Source organism: Haliotis asinina, chromosome 6 (genome assembly GCF_037392515.1).
Source record: "Haliotis asinina isolate JCU_RB_2024 chromosome 6, JCU_Hal_asi_v2, whole genome shotgun sequence".
Taxonomy (NCBI): Eukaryota; Metazoa; Mollusca; class Gastropoda; order Lepetellida; family Haliotidae; genus Haliotis; species Haliotis asinina.
In genome coordinates this window covers 27486857-27508488 of record NC_090285.1, presented here as the reverse complement: position 1 = coordinate 27508488, position 21632 = coordinate 27486857, and the positions used below count along the sequence as shown (strand labels likewise).

At 39.5% G+C, this 21632-nt stretch overlaps 1 protein-coding gene across 1 annotated transcript in view; it reads right to left on the bottom strand.

Annotated features, from left to right (window-relative positions):
* The window catches only part of LOC137287023 (splicing factor 3A subunit 3-like), an 84281-nt gene that overhangs the window by 50710 nt on the left and 11939 nt on the right, over positions 1-21632 (bottom strand). Inside the window, exons 6-8 of the mRNA XM_067819119.1 lie at positions 20786-20877; positions 12617-12699; positions 1672-1744 (exon numbers count right to left, since the gene is read on the bottom strand). Of these exons, the coding sequence (XP_067675220.1) occupies positions 1672-1744; positions 12617-12699; positions 20786-20877 (248 nt within the window). The remainder of the gene's footprint in view (positions 1-1671; positions 1745-12616; positions 12700-20785; positions 20878-21632) is intronic.

Genomic DNA, 21632 nt, shown 5'->3' with positions numbered 1-21632 from the left:
GATCTAACATAACCAGCAGCACAAATTCCCTCTTGTCCATTCATCATAATAAGTCTTTATGAACACACACTGGTGCTGCCTCTGTGTCTCTTCATGTACACAGACTGATAGGTCTAAGACAGCCATAATTCAGTAACGTGACTCTGCAGTTGTGACACAATGACCTTCTCCATTACCTTAGGTAGGAAGGGTAGGTTCTACACTGTGTGAAAGTTGCTGAAGACAGTGGGATCTAAATCTTCTTTCTTCTGTACAGGTGTGATGATGGCTTGTTTGAAGTAGTCTGGTACATGACCACACTTCAGTGAGAGGTTTATCACAGCATGTACTGCTGGTACAATGACAGATAAGAATTTCTTTAGGAGCCATGTTGAAACGGGATCTAAAGAACATGTTTTGTTGGCAGCTGCCTGAAACACTGTTTTTACCTTGTCCACTGAAACAGGTTTGTATGTCACATTCCCGAGGATCGTGACCAGGGTGCACAGGTTCTATGTCCTCAACAATTTTGTCAATCTTCTCAATGCAGAAGTCTGCCAGAGACTCAGCCTGCTCTTTGGACTGGACTTCAAGTGGAAGAAGTCTTAGTGATTGACTTGAAGATGGAGAACAGTTGTATTGCATTTCCCTTACTGTCAGTGACTTTCTGCTCAATGTGGGCCTGGCCTGTTTCAGCATATAAATGACCTCACTGTGGCATTGTTTGAAGATCTGCCTAAGGATTTCTAATTTTCTAGTTCTCCAAGCCTTTTCCACTCTGCTACGCTTATGCTTCAGCCTCATGATGTTGCAGTTAATACACAAAGAATTTGGCCTAACAACTACGAGGTGTTTTCTGAGGAGCATGAGAGTCCAACGTTTGCAGTAGAGCATTGTTCAGGGAAACAAAGCCGGTATCAATGATTACATTGCCCAAAATAGCAATGTCTTCAGACATGTCATAGCTGATGATTTTCAGCACAAAAGATATAGCAGGTCAAACAGTCCAACCATATTTTGCATTCTAGAATAAACCTATTTCATTTGTTCCTCAGTTGCCAGCAGTATTTCACATTGACCTGGTTTCTGCAAGTGGGAGACTTGACCATCTCTGCAATACTGACTTACTGTCACTGTTGATTTACCTTTTCGTGTGCCGCCAGTATGGTTAACTAAACAGTCTTCAATTATCTTTAGCTCCTGTAGAACAACTGCTTCCTTTCGCTGTACAGCTGCCAGTAACACTCCATACTAAACAGATTTCTCCTATACGGAGAATGACTGAGGATCATTTTTGCGGTTTTGAATGACTTCACTTTTGTTGGTATGTTATACCGCAGGTAACCTATTCACCTATTTGCAGAGGGTATAGCAAGTCAAACAGCCCACAGCCATATGATATTTAGTCTTCCAGTACAATAGAAACACAGCATGTACTACTCACTGATAATGTTAACAGGCCTCCTGATAAATTCTTCGAAACTGTATACTTGTATAATCATGCACTTGGCAACATTCCTGCTACATGACAGGCCTGGATATAATCAGGTCTGTACAGGACAAGAAAGAATCTTAAATGTGAACAATTTTTACATGTTTTAATATATGACTCACACAAAAGTGAATTGTCATTACTAAACACAATAATTACTGTATGATAGGGCTACCAATGCAACATAAGAACCAACTCACCTCATTGAGGTCGAGGAGTGGCCTCACTCTTGTGGTGTAGTCAGCCATGTAGTCCAACAAAAACACCAGGTACCTGCAACAGCACTCTGTCAATTTTAGTATCCATAGTGACAGTCAATAGGTGTCAGCTCATGACATAAACTTTTGGATTTTTTGTTATATGGCTCATGATGTCAACAAGCAGTAGCTTTTAAGTTTGGGAACCCGTGAAGGTCCCGGGGTAGAATAGGAATTCAGCAACCCATGCTTGCCATAAAAGGCGACTCAGCTTGTCGTAAGAGGCGACAAACGGGATCGGGTGGTCAGACTCGCTGACTTGGTTGACGCATGTCATCGGTTCCCAATTGTGCAGATCGATGCTCATGTTGTTGATCACTGGATTGTCTGGTCCAGACTCGATTATTTACAGACTGCCGCCGTATAGCTGTAATATTGCTGAGTGCGGCGTAAAACTTAACTCACTCACTCACTCACTTTAAGTTTGGGTGTTAGTTTAGCACATGGCTAATCTCATGTGACATGTTGTTAAATTTGTTGGCAGTTGATGGAAACGAACACATCCGAATGTCGAACAATCGCTAACTGAGAAAAACCTCTAATAATTAAAATAATCGTTAATATATGTTATCACATCATGTCTTGGGAAATACAGGGTTTTATCAGTCGTGAGTAAGGCTGTATCTGGCTCCAGGAATACAACCTTATGAGGGACTGATAAAACCCTGTATTTCCAGAGACATGATGTGATAATACATTTATATAGCCGAATGTTTTTACTAAATCAAAAGAAAACAATACAAAGACTTGTTTTCTTTATGTGAGATGCCTTGGCTGATCGACTGGTGCAAATTACTAAAGGCATGGAGATGCACGCTCTTCTCCCTTTGCGTTGTCATTGAGGCATGGCAGGACAATATAACTTTTCTACTCCCTGCTTGCGGATCATGACAGGTGTACATGGTATTTCATCAGTCATGCGAACTAATCGAAACTTGATATTCTTACATAAGGCTGGACAAGACTATTTAAGAAGTGAGCACATCATAAGCAACATACAACATAAGTCATATTTGGGATTTCACTTCCTTAGTAAAGTACAAATTCTGGTACTTTTTTGGTTGAGTCCCATCCAGGATTCGAACCCGCACTCTCAGGTACCTATTCGAGTCAGACGCCTAATTGCCAGCACACAAAGTGAGTCGCCTAGCCTGCTCAGCCACAGAGACTTTTACTGGCATCTTGTAATCATGAGCACATCATAATCAAGTAAATATGATGAATATATTTAACCACATGGGGATATGTAATGATATGTAACATGATAGTATACATTTGATTTTAAAAACCGCTCAATTTGAACATAAGTTTGATCCTAAACAGAGCTCCAGATAAAGCCTGTATATGTGTATTTTACTCCATAATAATCACAATTACTCAATTATTACAAATCTGGGAGTACAAAACAACACACAAGAATTACTTAAAACCCAACAGGTCTATAATACCTTGCGTACTTTACTCAATGAACTAAACTGGCTTCCGTATGGTAATTTGTCATGGAGCCCAAACTCTGAAGCAGTGTTAGCACATGTTAAGTCAAAAGACACTCTGTCTAAAATTACTCAATACTTTAAACTAGTGGCAGTATACAAAATGCTAGTTACTCCTAAAAAATGCAATTACTCATACATAAACAGACATAGGAGTAAACAGTCAGTTGCTTGAAAAAGTATCTGGAGCTCTGCCACATCTCGAGGTGGTCGTTATTGACGTGTTGCTGGACTCAAACATAGACTCAACAAAAGGAAATGATAATGGAGAGACAATGCAATTCAGCAGTGTCAACTGTGAATGACACTGTCACCATGGAAACATGACCACACACGTCCAAACGTCCAAATCAACATTAAGGCAAACTTTTTTGCAATGTTTCATAGGATAAATCCTGCTGGAATCATGCAATAATATAATGACTGATTTGTTGACCTATTACTTTACATAGACACATATGTAAGATCGAAATTCTGTTTGGTTTTAGGTGAAGGAATCCTTGGAGAAGCTGAAGGTGAAAGCATCATCAAGCTTCACCCCGATGCAGTTCCTCTATGAAGAAGACCTTATGTCGGAGATCAAAAACAACCCATGCAGAAATGAGACACCAGCTTCAATATGGACATACATACCTTATCTATTTGTATAAATATGTAAATTAGTGTACATGTTTTGTAAAATCTAGTAGTATTTTGTAGTATTGTGTAATGCAACTATTATTTATTTATGTAAAATTTATAATATGTAAAGCAAGTGATCTGAGACTGAAATATGGAATTTTCTGAATAAAACTGATATTTTATACTTATCCTGACTCATACTTAATTGCTTATCCCCTCTTCCTGGAGAAGATAGTGGAACACCTGAATTCCCTTGAAGTTCCCTTCTAAAAGAAGCAAACATAAAATTCACACTCACCCATGTATTTCCTCCCTTCCTATGCACATGGTCAGCTGATCGGCCATGATACTTCGTTCTCTCCTATAATCTCCCGACATGAGAATACAAAAAATCTGCGTGTCTGTGAAGGGCGGCTGGGAGGGCTTTCGTCATGAGTCAGGATAAGTGTAAAATATCAATTTTAGTCAGAAAATTACATATTTCTCCTTAACCTGACTCATGCTTAATTGCTTACAGAATCCGACAGAAATGGCGGTGGGTCAGACCATGCTGGATTCTGCTGGCTGTTCCAAATTAGGTCCAATAATTCCCCCCTAACGGGAACTTGAAACGGTGATAACGGTGTCCTATTCTTCTCATATTCAGTGTAGATTTTGGGGGGAATCACATCCAGTCGAACTTCCATAGAAGGCTTCGTTGACTGCCATGTGATGACATCGAAAGTGACTAGTGTCCTGCTAGTTTCTGATGCAACTAAATGTCAAGATATAACGATCGAGACTAGTTGCAACCTTTCTTCATGTACAAATATCTTCAATATGAATAATCCTAGGTCCTAATCACTCATGCTCATCTATTCAAGACGTGCACATGGACTTTCCACCAATATACTCTGCAGAGTGTCTGGCTTCCACATGTCATGTGATGAAACGGGTGAGTTAAATCAGCGCCTTTGGGGAACTGTTAGTTGCTGAGGAACGACAAGTGGCCCAAACTGATGAATGCTAGAGACGTCCTCCGTGGCTATGTATTGCAGGTAATAGTTGGCAAACACCATGTTTGACTTCCAAAAACAGTCTTCCATAACAGTAGATAGCGAAGAATGGACATAACGATAAATCTTGTGTATCACGAGATCCCAAGATTACAGTCAAAGCCGGTATACAGAACGGTCTATCCGGTTGACCTGGTAGTTGATTCTTTGCTATGATTAAGAAATACAGTTCATTCTACCACCATGCATGGTGTAATAAAGCACACTTTCGCCCTGAACTATTATAGTAAAAGCATTAGGATGCTCGCGTCCGAGTGCTTTAACGTTATAATAGTTCAGGGCAAAAGTGTGCTTTATTACACTATACATGGTGGTAGAGCGAACTGTATTTCTTTTCTAAGATGCCGTATTCAGTAACTTCTAAGCCTAATTTCGATTAATCTATGGCAGAAAACAAACGGCGGTGTCTGTGACCTAAATTTAGAACACTGTTCTTTTGATGTGTCAGCCCCCTACGTTAAGACAAAGGTTACTAGAAAAACAAATGATGAACAGTTTGATGATGGTTTTTGTTCGGGTTAAATATCTTCTCTAGATCATTTTAATTACATTTGTGATTCTTTTAAACCATACAAGGCAATATGACCGCCTCATTTCTACTACAAACGAAAGTCTAGATCAGTACATTCAGAGGAAGCTGACAAGTCAAGCATTCCACAATTGCATTATGGGAATGTAAACATTGCCAACATTACCGTGTCTCTGTAAGATTTTGAGTCGAACTATGAGACATTTTATCCGTCAGAGAACATAAATGTAATATTTCCACAGTGATGTTGGCTGTGTGGTGCAACTGCAAACCAAGAAACGGGATGCGACGAAGCAGTTTACTGTGGGAGGCTGTACGAGGCGATGGCAACTGACATCCATCGTGACGTCGGTTACATTGTGACGTAATGCAAAAAAGTTTGATTACGAGGGGGTAGACTGGAATGGCGCAGCGACGTCAACACATTGTGACATAATGCAAAAAGTGCACATTATCGTCTGATAAAGTACTATCGGCGCCTTTGATCTTTCATCGAAGCATCTTAGAAAATATGATCTTGAACCCAAATGAACTGTTTCTTGGTGACTTGTATCAAACCTCGTTCGATTAAAGTCTAGAGCATGAATTTCAGACATTCTTGCAGCTGTAGCCAAGGCAAGTAAAAATAGCGTCTTTTGAGTCAACAATTGAAGTCCAATCAAGTGGTTCATATGCATCACTTGTAAGATGTTGGAGTACAACATTTAGGTCCCACGCTGGAGCTCTAAATCTGTTGTTGATCTTTTAACTTGAACGAACATAGTAAGGCAAGAAGCTCTGGTATTTTAGTCAACTTGGTCCCTGTTCCCATGGTGACGAATGAGCTGAGAGCTGCTAAGTATGTAGATAAAGTAGAACCTTTCAGACCCTTAGAATGACATAAATAGCATAAACAATCTGCTATTTGAGGATGTGTTGCCTTGTTCGCCGAAAATCCCTATTTCCTGGTGTATGCCTTAAAATGTTTCTACTTGTCGTTATAAAGTGTGCGAGTGGTTTTCCGTAAGGCTAAGGTGACTGCTTTCGGTGCTCTCGCTGAATATCCTCTGTGTTTCAAACAAGTCTTGATACGGTCCGTACGTGAAGACTAAATACCAATGGTTGGCCGTGCATTTGCTTTGTGTGGGGGTGGATGAGAAGATTCTTCCACTCTGGTAATTGTAGTGTTGGTTGTCCTAGATCTTCTATAAGTGTTGGAAACCAATCTCTCGTTGGCCAGTAGGGCGCAACCAAAATCAGTTGTAACCTCTTTGTTTGTCTGATTTTCTTGATGACTTTCGGTAACAATACTGGAGGGGGAAACGCATACATGTTACGTCCTTCCCATGCAATGCTGAGTGTCCATTGCCCCAGCTAAGGGATCTGGTACTGGCGACACAAAAGTTGTTGTCTGTTTTTTTAACCTTGTTGCAAATAGGTCTATTTGCAATGATCCGAAGGCTTGACTGATTAGTTGAAACTCTTCCTGATGCAGCATCCATTCTGTTGGAGATGGACAAAGAGGACGAGATAGGACGTCTGCCATGATGTTGCAGGCTCCTGGTCTGTTCCTCTACGTTCCAAATTCCTGCTGCTACCTTGTTTCCTAGATGAGCTCCCCATCCATGCAGAGATGCGTCTACATAGAGGTGGTTGTTGAATACCGGCTCTAACATATAGGTTCCTGCGCCGACATTCGATCGGCGGGTCCTTCACATCAGAAAAGGCTTCAGGCTGTCTGGGAGCAGAATCTGTCCTCTGTTGTTGAGATGAAGATTCAAAAAGCATTGTAAGGGACACAACTGCAGTCTTCCTCTTCTGGTCATATCTTGCACTGACGTGAGAAGACCTAGTAGACAATGCCATTGTCGAAGTGTTAACTGAGAGAGTAGAGCTTGCATTATCATTTCTTGAATCTTGACCCCTCTGTCCTCTGGAACTACAATCTGATTCAACGTAGTGATGAAATAAATCCCGAGGAATTTGATATCTTGTTGAGGTTCCGACTTTAGATGATTTACTTACCAACCCAGTTGTGTTAGTAGCCTGATTGTAAAGTTAAACTGTAGTCTGAGTGGTCTTTTCCATTGATGCGCTTCCATTTCCAGATAAAAAGCACTGTGTAGCCCCCTGAGGTGTAGATAATTGACAATGGGTTTGGTTACCCGAGTAAATAGCCATGGGGCGGAAGATATTTCAAATGGTAGAACCGTTGAAAAGGAAGCGCAGATTATTACCTGGATTCTCAATGAATCGGGATATGCAGATACGCATCTTGTAGATCTATGCTGGCTAAATAGTATGCCGGTCAGATGAGGAGTCTTAGTTGAGGAATATGTAACATCTTGCAATGTTCTGGCTTCCTGTAGAAACTTTTTGTTGAATTCCTTCATGTTGTAAATGAGTCGGAATTTCTCTGGAATTCTTCTTCGGTACTAAGAAAATTGGGCAGTAAAAGCGGGGCGTTAGACTCTGTGGCTGTGTTACTGCTCTCTTCTGCAACAGTGTTGATATAGCATCGGTCAACTTGTCTAGTTGATTGTCTGTGTAGATGATGGGAGTTGGTAATTTTGTGAGCAGCGGTGTATAATCCAGCGGAATCCTGTAGCCGTTTTGCAGAATATTCATGACATAGTTGTCGTTGACGATTCCCCAATTTTGCCAGTAGAGTTGAAGACATCCACCCATTTGAGACGGTTGTACGGGAACGCCTGGGGATGGAAGACTCCAGTCATTCCGAACCTGATCTGTGTTTATTTCCTCCACCGCCTCTAGCCTTCCTGACGTCTGAGAGCATTCATTTCCTCCATAGGGGCAATGAAAAGAAGAAGACGATTTTTTCCTTGAATCGTTGAATTTCTTGCCCCTCGCTCCTTGAACCCTGGAGAACTTGGACTTGCTAGTGTAATGCTGATTTGTCGGTTTAAGGACAGTAGTCAAAGTGTCGATCGATTTGATCATCATGACTTCGCTTGAATCTTGTGTAACCGATCTTGCTACCTCTTCAGTCCTCCCTCCAAACACAGTAGGTGCAGACCATGGGGCTTGATACAAAGACTTTGTGAAGTTCCCACTCCATGATGCGGCGGACAGGAGCCCTTGTCTCTGAAGTAGATTAAGACCCGCAGTAGTAGAGGCTAGATGTTCACACATAAACTGTTGATCTCTCTGTGTGATTAGCCCAGACAGGATCATCCTCTCTTCCTCCAAGCCAGGAATGCTGAATTTTGTAATGAGAGTCTCATCGATGGCTCTAGATTGAGCTAATCCGAAGAAAGTTTGTCTCGTAGTAGTGTTAAGTTGTGCCAGTCTCTTGTTTTCTCCTTTGTAAAATCTGCTGCAAGCTGAGTTGATAACTTTATAACCTTTGTCTACATCAGGTGCACGGATGAATGGTTCCATGTGATGAAGAAGGAAATGACATGCATTAAATGGTGGCACATGTTGCTGTTAAAACATGGTTGCTGACCTAAACACTGTAAACAAAGTCTCAGGAATCGTAGATACAGGAGCTATCAGTGGGAACGTTAACGTATCAATGTCATCATTGCCAGCCATCCGTGATCCATGATGTGACTTCTGAATCCGAGAAGAGGGCTTCTTCCGGTGAGAACTCTCGGTGGTGTATAAATTCGTTCTTCATGGAGAAAGACAGAATTCATAGATCGCCGACAATCCCAAGTGTGTGAGTCTGAAGGGGAGGATGACTGCATACGGCGCCTTCTATGGACAGGGGAAACTGAAGGAGACCTTCTCCGTTGACGAGTCAATCCACAAGTGCACCCACGGGAGCATGTGACGTCACTCGCCCGAGTATAACTACTCGTGCGAGTGCACTCACTCTGCGTGGGTGCATCCTTCTCTGTGCTGCGACCCAATGACCGGTACCTGGATCTTCTGGAGTGCATGCGTGCATGCGCCTCTTCTTCATCATGAGACGTGAGTGCCGGTCTAGATGAATGCTCTTGCTGATTCACAGTTGATATCGCTGATGAGTGCAGTCGTCTTTCTTCTTCCAACTGTCGCTCCGTAAGATTCATCATCTGCATTGTAAATTGTTGCATGAAGGCATCAGTGTCGAATGCCTGCGATGCGTGCAGTGACGACTGTGTTGAGTTGTCTACGATGCCCATGGTTGCAGTCGACATCTGCGATGTCTGCTATAGATCAAAAGGATTCTGAGGCGTTGATGATGCTGTCGATGTCGATGTAGTTGCTGACGCCTGTTGGTTACGTTGATTGATGTCTTCACTCTGTATCACCAACGGAGCCTTGACAAAACATTGCTGTTCTTCTAACGATTTCTTCGCCGAATGATTTCTTCAAAGAAGGATGATTCTGCGATGATTTTGAAGCCAAGGACTTCAACTTCGACAACTTAGATTTCTTGGCCTGAGATGGCCCTGCCTCAGACGGTCTCTTCTGAGTCTTGGGAGACCACTCAACCGACCCTGGACACAACCTCAGAGATACGGCAGGCATATCACTGGAATGAATCTCAGCATCTCAGTTGATGAAATACGTATTAGAAAAAGAAGCAATAATCACAATTTTGTATAATAATAACATATATGTATATATATATACAAGCCAGATACCGCATACAACACAAATTTAGTTTGAAAAACCAAAAGAATGAAAGACTTATCACTGTATACAGGACCCCAGGTGCCTCCAGCAACCCCCATCGGACGATAGGGAGAGAGTGAAGTATCATGACCGATCAGCTGACCATGTGCATAGGAAGGGAGGTAATACATGGGTGAGTGTGAATTTTATGTCCACTTCTTTTAGAAGGGAACTTCAAGGGATTTCATGTGTTACACTACCTTTGCCAGGAAGAGAATTAACCACAAGTCAGGATAAGGAAAAATAACACACCATCTTTAGACACATATTTTAGTAGTAATTTTTACTTGTTTTCTCATTAGGTATGCTCTCATCCCCATAATCTGGACTATCCTCTTCTAATAACACATAGACCCATCATTGTCTATATAATCCAATGTTAACTGCAAAAATGTTGAAATCCACAGGATGTAAACCTATTTTCTTCACTCTTCCATGATAATTTGACCCACAGGCAAAGTGTAGCGCAAAATGGGTTGCGCAGCAGAATGAAACTGACCAGTCTTCGTATATGCGAGCGAAGCGAGCAAAGGTTGGCGACAAACTTCCCTCGCTTCGGTCCGAAAAATATTTTTCATGTCAAAATAAAATATCGCCACCATCAAATATAGACACACATTTACTCACAGGATTGTGCTCTCAGATTTCCAACCTCATACTTAACAATTACTCACATGAAATATATTTTAATCAACGTTTTAAGCACCGCTGGTGCTCTCACAGGGCGTTCTTCGCCTCCATTACCCCTGCCAGCTTCCGGTTCAGCGGAATGAAGGAACAGGTTAGGTAACTCTGAAAACACTTGTCGAGTCGCATGTCCTCCGCAAAGTTCACAGATGACAGTCGTCGTGCAGATTAACCATGAATGAGGAGCAAAGGAACTGCATTGCTGTTGCTGAGGCAGGCCACAATCTCCTTATAACAGGACAATGTGGGACAGGAAAGACATTTACTTTGAGGTATGGATGTTTTGTTTTTAAATTTCAAGTCATCAAGTGGATTTGTCGTGAGGTGTCACGGTTTTCGTTTACAGTGAAAACGATCTTTTGCTTTGTAATAGAACTATTTTGTATTGATAAGAATTGATCAAGAAATGAAAAGAATAGCTTTTCGTCAAATCGGTACTTAGATCACATGGAACACTTTTTCTTAACAAGAAAAGAAATAAGTTTAATTTTACTTCATATTACGTACCAGCTGACGGCATCTGTCCCAGCGTATGGCCACATTTTACTGTGTTTGTATTTCCCGCAAAAATAACTACTTGCGCAATTACCTCCCTTGCATTCATCCACTCGCTACGTCAGGAGTGAGCCTTTTTCAGAATAACTGTTACTAAAATTCTAACAATAACCACAACATATCAAATAAATAATCTGGAACAGTTTAATGAGAAATTTGGGCAATATGATGTGTCCTCATAATTTCTGCTTATTCTTGCTCCTTCATTCCGCTGAACCGGAAGCTGGCAGGGGTAATGGAGGCGAAGAACGCCCTGTGAGGGCACCAGCGGCGCTTAAAACGTTGATTAAAATATATGTCACGTGAGTGATTGTTAAGTATGAGGTTGGAAATCTGAGAGCACAACGCTGTGAGTAAATGTGTGTCTATATTTGATGGTGGCGATATTTTATTTTGACATGAAAAATATTTTTCGGACCGAAGCGAGGGAAGTTTGTTGCCAACCTTTGCTCGCTTCGCTCGCATATACGAAGACTGGTCAGTTTCGTTCTGCTGCGCAACCCATTTTGCGCTACACTTTGCCTGTGTTTGACCAAATGTCGACATCCTGAGCCCTAACCAGTCAATAGCAGCATTCCTTTAATAAATGTGTTCTAGAGGTGTTCTTCGACAATAACAAAAGAAGCAAAACAACATGAATCCACTTTCAAATGACAAAACTTCCCATAAGTCGGATTTGTATGCCATTGAGAGTGGCTTGATCATCAGCATGTCAAAAGCATGATTCAGGGATACACTGATATCTCCAAAGTACTTCTGATTTTCAGTCAACAAAATTGAGAAAGTCACATTTAATTCCTACTTATCCTTTTCCTTATTTAAATTGCATATGCAATTAGGTTGTGTTTTGTTTTCATTTTAAGTAATTTAACATGTTCAGATACTTCTAAGTGTTTTTTCAAATGAGACCCGTGAAGGTCCCGGGGTAAAATAGGCCTTCAGCAACCCATGCTTGGCATGAAAGGCGACTATGCTTGTCGTAAGGGGCGACAAACGGTATCGGGTGGTCAGACTTGCTGACTTGGTTGACATATATCATCAGTTCCCAATTGCGCAGAAGGATGCTCATGTTGTTGATCACTGGATTGTCTGGTCCAGACTCGATTATTTACAGACCACCGCCATACAGCTGGAATATTGTTGAGTGTGGCGTAAAAGTAAACTCACTCACTCACTCTTTCAAATGACAAACTTTAATATCCAATTTGAAAACAGCAGGTTTATCTCCCAGTGATATCAACTGTGCTAGTATACCATGACACATCTACAACTTCAAATCAAAGTACATGTTCTGGATAGGCTATTGCGTTATGACTGTTAAATATTCCTGGCAAACTCACTCTTTGTAGGCAGCATTCTTCTTGTCCTTGGTAACATCAAATAGTCTGTCAAATATGGTTAGGTATGTGATGTAGTCAATTTTCTGAAAAAACAATTAATACACATTTACTGATAACATGTTAGTGAACACTTCTGGTTATGATCACAGCAGCCTACATTATTTTGCTAATCACTTTATAGCCTAAAAATAATCAAGTGTGGATACAGACACATATATGCATGTGCTCACGTGGCACTTGCCTCAATACCTTTGAGGTTGAGTTATGTCTCATAACACTTATGCAGGTCACACATAGACACTTTCTAAGATGAAAGGTGAAAGATCAAAGACACCAAAAGAACTTCATCTGACGATAATGTGCACTTTTTGCATAATGTCAAAAAGTGTTACCATCAATGCGCCATTCTAATCTGCCCCCTTGTAACCAACACTTTTGCATTACGCAACAATGTATACAACACCATGATGCATGTTAGTTGTCATCACCTCATTGCCTGGTACAGCCTCCCACAGAAACTACTCCATTGCATCCCTTTTCTTGGTTTGCAGTTGTGTCACTCAGCTAACATCACTCATGGAAACATTGTTTATGTTTTCCTACAGATAAAATGTCTCATAGTTGACTCACAATTTTACAGCGACATGGTAATGTTCTCATGTTTACATTCCCAAAATGCAATCATGACTAGTCGGCTTCATCTGGAGGCACTAATCTAAACTTATGTTGATAGTAGAAGGGCGATTTCACGTAGCCCCATATGGTTAATCACGGATGTACAGAACTTCAGATAAGATTCAGCCAACGAGTACTATATATTTTGGAGTGAATATTATTAATATTGAGTAGGCATTACACTTTCCTTTACCCACTGCTATCAAATAGGTGGGTATTTCAATTAACTTACTCATCTAAGTATATGTCACTGAGTAAGTTTATTAAAAAGATATATACTGCCTTATGTCATACCAAATCAAAACCAACTTAAGTACAATGGAAATGATTTCATAAAAAAATGATGCCTCTCATATGGACAGTACAACACTAGTCCTACACTAACAGTACAACTTGATAGCAATCAATGTCTTTCTCATTATGCAAACAATGTCTTTCTCATTTCATAAATATATTCCATGCTCATGTTTTAAACTTTTTGCATATGTAACATTTTCAATGTTCAGTTATTTTTCAGTGCGTAATTAGGAGATAAACATCATGTGTTGGCCAATTTCCGGGTGTTATTGAGTATTTGAAGCATGGGAATACATTTGGAACCGATGGAGTCAGACGGAGGTTTCAAATAAAATATTCCCGTGCTTCAAATACTCAATAACACCCGGGAATTGGCCAACACATGATGTTTATCGACATTGTAAACAAAAAAGTAAACCAAAGGGTTTTACTGTCTGCACTCGTTTACATCGAGTACAGGTACAACGGTGAAGTGTCATCAGCTGGCCGTTTCAGCTGGTTCCCATCGTAGCATCTGGAGCTGCTCACTTGTGACGTCATTCTGACTATACATCACAATATGATTTGAATGACATCACCACTGTTAATGACGCAACAGAACAATTGTTTGCTCTGTTTCTACATGTCAATAAAGAGTGAATAGTCTTGCAGTTTCCAGGAATCAAATACCATATGATTATGTTTTTCAACCAATCAGATTACACAACACAGTGACTTTTGGTTTACAATTGGAAATTTTCGATGCATATTTTATCTCGATACACACCTTATCTGGGCCCCGGGATGTAAGTAAAATAACTTAGGAAAGATATTTAACCTGAACGTAAACTGTTCTCAAACTACTTATCATTTGGGTTTTTTTTTTTAAATATTCGTTTTAACATAGGGGGAGCAGGCACGTAAAAAAAACAATGTGTAAGTTAGCCTTGTGCAAGGATTCTTAATTCAGGCCACTTACACCGATGTTTGTTTTCTGCCTTAGATTAATTGAAATTATCCTTAGAAAGTATTAAATTTGCCATGTTAGAAAATATATTAAGTTCAAGTATAGTTTCAAATTGTTATTGTTGGGTTGTATTACAAGGGGTTAAGCACAGTAGTTGGAACTGTGAAACAAATATATGAGTGGCACATGACAAGCTTTAACTTACTTAAAGCTTACTTGTTTTCAGTGTTTTCATTAAAGATCACATACATTCTAGCGAGTGCAAATACATAAACCACTCATTGGCATCGATATAAATGAAACCCGTCATTAACCTTGTTGACAACAGAGCAAAATTCTCAGCCACAAACGAAATTTCAACCAATCAGAGCAGCGCATCTCCATGATGTAATATGAGGTATAGATATGACAGCCAATGTAGTATTCATCTCCATTTCAGGGGGTAAAATATTTCGTTTACAGGTTTCTACAAACCTGAAATCCCGACATTTGTTGTGAGAAATGAAAGCTACATGTACTACCATCTACTATCATTTAGTTTTGTCTCCTGCTTTGCCTAGTTTCCATGTAACAACTTGTTTTAATAAACAATTCTGTCAAATTCACTTAATGTTTCTAGGCCTAGCAATTGTGAAAACAATGATCAGCCTCACTCATCACGATTACAGTTAATTTCTTCAACCCTAACAGTGCTACATTAAGAAGGGTGGATGCCCATCAGAAGCATTCGTTTGGAAATATCCCCAGTAGTTCTTGTCTGATTGTAATAAAGTATCAACAAATGCAATGTGGGTTTATTCAGGTTTTTCCATGCCGGGGGAATATAGTCCGTCCGTCCGTCCACCATCCATCCGTAATCATTTTGTTTCCAGAGCATAACTCAGAAACCGTTAAATGTTTTTACACCAAACTTGATAGATATAGTAATCTCAGCCTATGGTTGTGCCTTTTGCTGTTTACAGATTTTTGGCATTTATAATTTTTTTGTTTTTTCATGGAACATTTTGGTGTTAGGCTAATGGTGGGGTGGGCTTTTTGAGCAGAACTCAAAAACTGTTCAATATTTTTCTGCAAAACTTGGCAGATATATCAGTCAGAACCTAAAGTGGTGCCTTTTGCTATTTCCAGGTTTTGGTGATTTATTATTTTCTCAGTTTCCATGGAAATGTTTCAGACTTTGTCTCAAAAGTGAGAGGTGTGTTTCGTTCCGGAGCAGAACTCAAAAACTTCTTAATATCTGTCAGTGTTACTTGGTAGATATGTGTGGCAGACCATAAAGTGGTGCCTTTTGCTATTTACAGGTTTTTGTGATTTATTATTTTCTAAGTTTCCATGGAAACGTTTCGGACATAGTCTCAAAATGAAAGGGTGGGCTTCATTTCCAGAGCAGAACTCAAAAACCGTTCAATATCTTTCTGCAAAACTTGGTAGATGTATCAATCAGAACCTAAAGTGGTGCCTTTTGCTATTTCCAGGTTTTGGTGATTTATTATTTTCTCAGTGTCCATGGAAACGTTTTTGACTTACTCCCAAAAGTGAGAGGTGTGTTTCGTTTCCGGAGCAGAACTCAAAAACTTCTTCATATCTGTTGATAAAACTTCGCAGATATGTGTTGCAGACAACAACGTGCTGCCTTTTGCTATTTACAGGTTTTTGTGATTTATCATTTTCTCTGTTTCCATGGAAACGTTTCGGACTTAGTCTCAAAATGGAGGGATGGGCTTCGTTTCCGGAGCACAACTCAAAAACTTGAAAATATCTTTCTGCAAATCCTGGCAGATTTGTAGGGGAGACCCTAAAGTGGTGCCTTTTGCTATTTACAACTTTTTGTGATTTATCGTTTTCCCAGTTTCCATGGAAACGATTCTGACTCAATATAAAGCCTCAATATAAAGGCATTGGCTTCGTTTCCGGAGCACAACTCTAAAACTATTCAGTATCTTACAGCAAAACTTGGCAGATATATGAAGCAGACCACAAAGTGGTGCCTTTTTCTATTTACAATGTTTTGGCATTTTTATTTTTCTTGGTTTCCATGGATACAATTCTGACTTAGTCTCAAAATGGAGGGATAGGCTTCGTTTCCAGAGCACAACTCGAAAACCATTTGATATCTTTCAACAGATCTTGGCAGATTTATGAGACAGATCTTGAAGTGGTGCATTTTGCTGTTTACAGATATATGGCATTTATATTTCTCATGACTTGCATGGAAACTTACTCTAAGAAAACATCAAGAAACTGTCAGATGATTTTTCCTTTCAAATTTGTGGGGCCAGGGGGATATGTCATCAACAGATGACTCTTGTTTCAGGTTTCTAATGAATGGATGGCATAATGACTGATAAAAACTGATCCCATTTCTTTGGGTTTTTTTTACCTCAATATTTAATGTCATGTAAAAATATTACCTGTTACTTATGATCACAAAAATTGACATTTATATCATTTGTAACTGTGAACTATATAACCCTACTTTGACATGGCTAGAAGAATCTGAAAATTTACTTAGGCAAATATAGAAAAATATATAGGTACATACAGTTCTAGCACACGGCAAATACTGTGTCAAACACACTGTTGTCGTATACCATTGTCAAACAAAATCATATACACTATAGAAGAAGTTGTTATCCATAAAGGATGCATATAGAGATATTGGGTTTTGTATATACATGTTCTCTGAATCTGCATTCGATCCAACAAAAAATCATCTTAGTAGAGATGGTGGACTACTGCGTGGCTGGAAACTGTCATTTGTCCAAGTACAAAGCAGGACTTGAAACTGACGAGAGTTTGCACCATTTTCCATCAGATCTACTCATCTGAGAAAAATGGATGTAGTTTGTTTGCAACCCACAGACATAAAAACATGTCATGTATACAAGTATCATACCTGCCTAATTACGAAATGTGGCAGAGACATGACTCGGGTGCACAAGTGATAAATCAATTTATCTTATTTATGGTGTATAGCTTGATAGGTGTTAAGTTCAAATTGCATGTGGTCAATGATTGAAACAGTGTATTACATATTGTCTTTAGCAGACAGGCAGACAGACATATAGGTGTCAGTAAACCAGACATTGAGCTTTCTGTGTGACCGAGGCAGCTTACCACAATCAACCCTATTTTCTTGTTTGTGTACACAACCCAGATTAGACTGCTGCTCATGGCCTCATACTCAAGGCATGCATACTGCTTCAAGCTCCGCGAACCTATTCGCTGTGCAGGCATTATGGGCAGGGCACAGAACAGCTGTTGAAACCACTTTTTCCCCCAGCACTGGGAAAACTTTAGTGAATCGTTTAACTCCAGTTTTGCGGGCTTTTTTTTCATCGCGTTTTTTTTTAAACTTTATAGGTTGAATTGGCATTTTTGATGATTTGTTTTGGTAAGTGCATACTGAAAGGTATCAGAATCTGCAAAGTTGTGTTTTACACTGCATGTGACCTTTAAGTTTTCATAGCATTCAACAGTATCAGTGTTTTCGTCGTGAAGTGTAATGATACAGACTACATACACTAAGGCTTGCATGCAAATGATGAAGTATCAGGAGATCATTTCTTTACATTAAGTTTCAAAATGCATACAAGTATGATTATAAAGTAATTAGGAATACTAGGCCAAGAATAAAGACGTACAATTACTAGTGTCTACATACTGGTGGGTGAACGTTCATATTAATCATAAGCCAAGTGAATTTAGCAAATGAAGAAATTTGTCGTCAATTGTATTGTTACTTCAACCCCCACCTCGCTTCTGTGTTACAAGTTGTGTCATGCAAACTCCTTTTGGCCATGATTCAAATTCATATGTAACTACTAGCAGAAAGTAGTTTTGATTTTCTAACTTGATGAAAATAATCTCAATAATTCTAAGGGACTTTAGCCCCTGACAATTTTCAAAAATGGCGGCACCCTTTCTGAGGATAAATGCTATTTAACTTTCACCGACTTACAAAATCAAAATTACTTTCTACTGATAGCAACATATGCATCTTTTTGGTCAGCAATGACTAGTAAGTAGTCTAGATTGTATAACTTGATGAAAACAAATAGCAATAGCATTTTCTATCCTGGAACCGAGGTGGGGGAGAAGCATCCAATTTAGTATATACCACAGGTTTCAACAATGCTTGCTTCGCACTCACAAACAACCCATTTAGCACAAACTGCGGAGTCTGAGGAAATCTGTGCATAGTGACACCATCACCCAATCCCAAGAAGCAACTGACGGCAACACAACATTTCTATACAACTAACTGAAAATCATTCCTCACTTGACGTCACTGCAGGGCTCTGGTGACAGAGTTACATAATCTGTCTGTGGTTTGGCTGGCCACGGGAATGAAGCTGACAGCTGTTTTCCAACTTTTCATCGCTCATTATCAATTAAAAACAAGGTTTTTCAGAATGAGTTTCGTGTTCTGCTTAAGATCATCCACAAGTCTTTCATATGTAATGGTTAAAAGTGTACAAAAAATTTGAGTTTATTCATTCTTTAATGTGCATACCCCCTAAAGATACAAACAAATAAAGTGATTTGAAACTATGATCATTTGTTAAACAACTTTTATCCTATGTTGAATACAATTCTGAGGTTTGAATGTTCAATTTTCATGGTAAAATTATGAAGATTCGCAAGCAATCTCAATTTCACTTCATTCAATTTAATGAATTAATTTAATGTTTCAATGCAAACAGATTATATATATTTATAACGATTTGACTGGATAACCAATGATCTCTCAATTGTGACGGAACTATGTTTCCGATCATAAACAAACGTGAATTCATTCATTCTACAACCAATATGCATTGTGGGAATGTAAACATTGTGTACGTACCCATGTCACTGTTTAATTGTGAGTCAAACTGTGACATTATATCCGTTGAAAAACAAATATATGCAATATTTCCACCAGTAACGTTAGCAGAGTGAAGCAACTGCAACGGGATGCTATGGAATAGTTTTGGAGGGTTTTTTTCTCTTTTTTTGCCTTAACATATAAGTGTTTGTTCTTTTCCCATCCAAGACAGAAAACTGATACTGCCTGATTTACATGTGTCATGTTCATATGTACAAACATCTATGATCAACATCAAACCTTACACTTAAATTGGAATGTCTATGGAAAGGACATACATTTAAAATGGGACTATGTCAGTCATACGCACCGTTAATATACTCCCCCATCCCCTAACGAGCACCTGTTAATCATGCCAGATTTCACATATTATATAGGGCGTTGTGGCGCCAGATGCTACAGAATAGTTTACTGTGGGGAGGATGTAAGAGGCCATGACAACTGACATGCATCGTGACTTTTGGTGTCGTCAGTCACCAAGGGGACAGGCATATTAGCATCATTACAGTGTGATGACATACAAAAAGTGCGCAACAGTAGGACATTCTTATGCAACAGCTTGCTGAAACCGGTTTCGGTTTGAAACCATAAAAATAACCAAAATAATTACATTAACTAGTGACCTTCTTATGGTATCTGACCAAGTGATAGCGAGATCAGATACCATAGCAAGGACACTCGTTTCACATAATTCGTATGTAATGAGACCTCGTGTAGTATTCTCTATGTATGTAACACCGATGCAGGTCACATACACATACAGATACATATATTGTAAGCTGTTCACTGGTCACAAGAGTCACCACAAACAAACATCAAGGGTACATCAACCCATGGCCCTGAGGGACCAGTGAACAATATATTTACAAAACACTTCAATCTTAATTTTGAACTGTTTGAGGCATGGGCATCGGATGGTACACTTCAGCCAACTCGTGTGAATCTTGCACCTTGCTGTTTATACTGCAAGTAGTGTCTTAGTAAAGTTGCAGTAGTGTAATTCCCCTTCTTAAAATTCAAAGGGACAACATTTGAACATTTTCTGAAAATATATTTCTTGGAATGTGAGGCCAATATTTTCGTAGCCATCGCTAGATTTTGCAAACGACACAAGAAATGTAGAGTTATCTCCCTTCCATCGATTTGCATTTGCGAAAATATTGATCATTCCCATGCATCTTGTGTGATTCAATGTTATTCAAGATAAAGAAGTACTACCATGAAGTACCAAATGAGTTGCCATTGGCATCGGGTCACATTGAAATGTACTTTGCTTGTAAGCAGGGTACACTGCAAATAACAGAAGAGCACTCAAACAATCAGAAAACAACATTTATGTGTAAGGTAAGATAAAAAATGCAGATGTTAATGTCGCACTTACCTCAATACCTTTGAGGTTGAGGTACCTCTCATAACACTGATGGAGGTCCAGGTAACGACCATATCCTTCCTCATCAGTGAACTCAACTGCATCTATAATACATGTTGCATGACATAATCACAGTCGATTAAAAAAACTGTTGAGTAAAGGGAACACAGACATTGATTCGATTAAAAAAGACAACTGTGTCAGTGACAGTTGTACAAACTCATGACTGTGGATTTCACTGGATGACTAAACAATGCCACTCTAACTCACCTAGGCTTGAAGACAAGTCAACAAGAGAAGCCTTTAAAAGATGCAGCATTGCTACACCTATGTTCATCCGTCATTTGGTATTCCCCAAATACAAACAGACTAAGTGTCATTGGCTGAAAGTTCATTTTGAATATATATAAATAGAGAAATTTCACCAAAGAAACAAAGTCAGAGGTCTGATTAAGAGACTGGAGATGTTTGCACCCAACCAATAACAACTGCAACTCAAGACTGTTACTATGTATGCATAAACTTATACAAACCTACAGAGGTTATGAATTCTTTGAAGAAAGTCCTCATAGGGGAACATTTAAGCATTAAAAAGTTCATTTTAAATCCTATAACAGTTGTAACTATATTTTTCAATAAAATATTTACAAAACAAAAAACTTCTTTTGTCTAGTGAGACCACCCCTACAGGGCCTCATCGTGCCCCCTACAGCCAACAAAAGGGCAAGCCTCCCAGTGAATCCAAGGATTTGGGCATGGTGCCCTGTTCACAGTGAAAATGTCTAGTGGTACAGGCAATTCAAATCCTGGCTTGTGTGATTGGACACCAACCTGACTGGTGTCAATTCCAGCACACTGG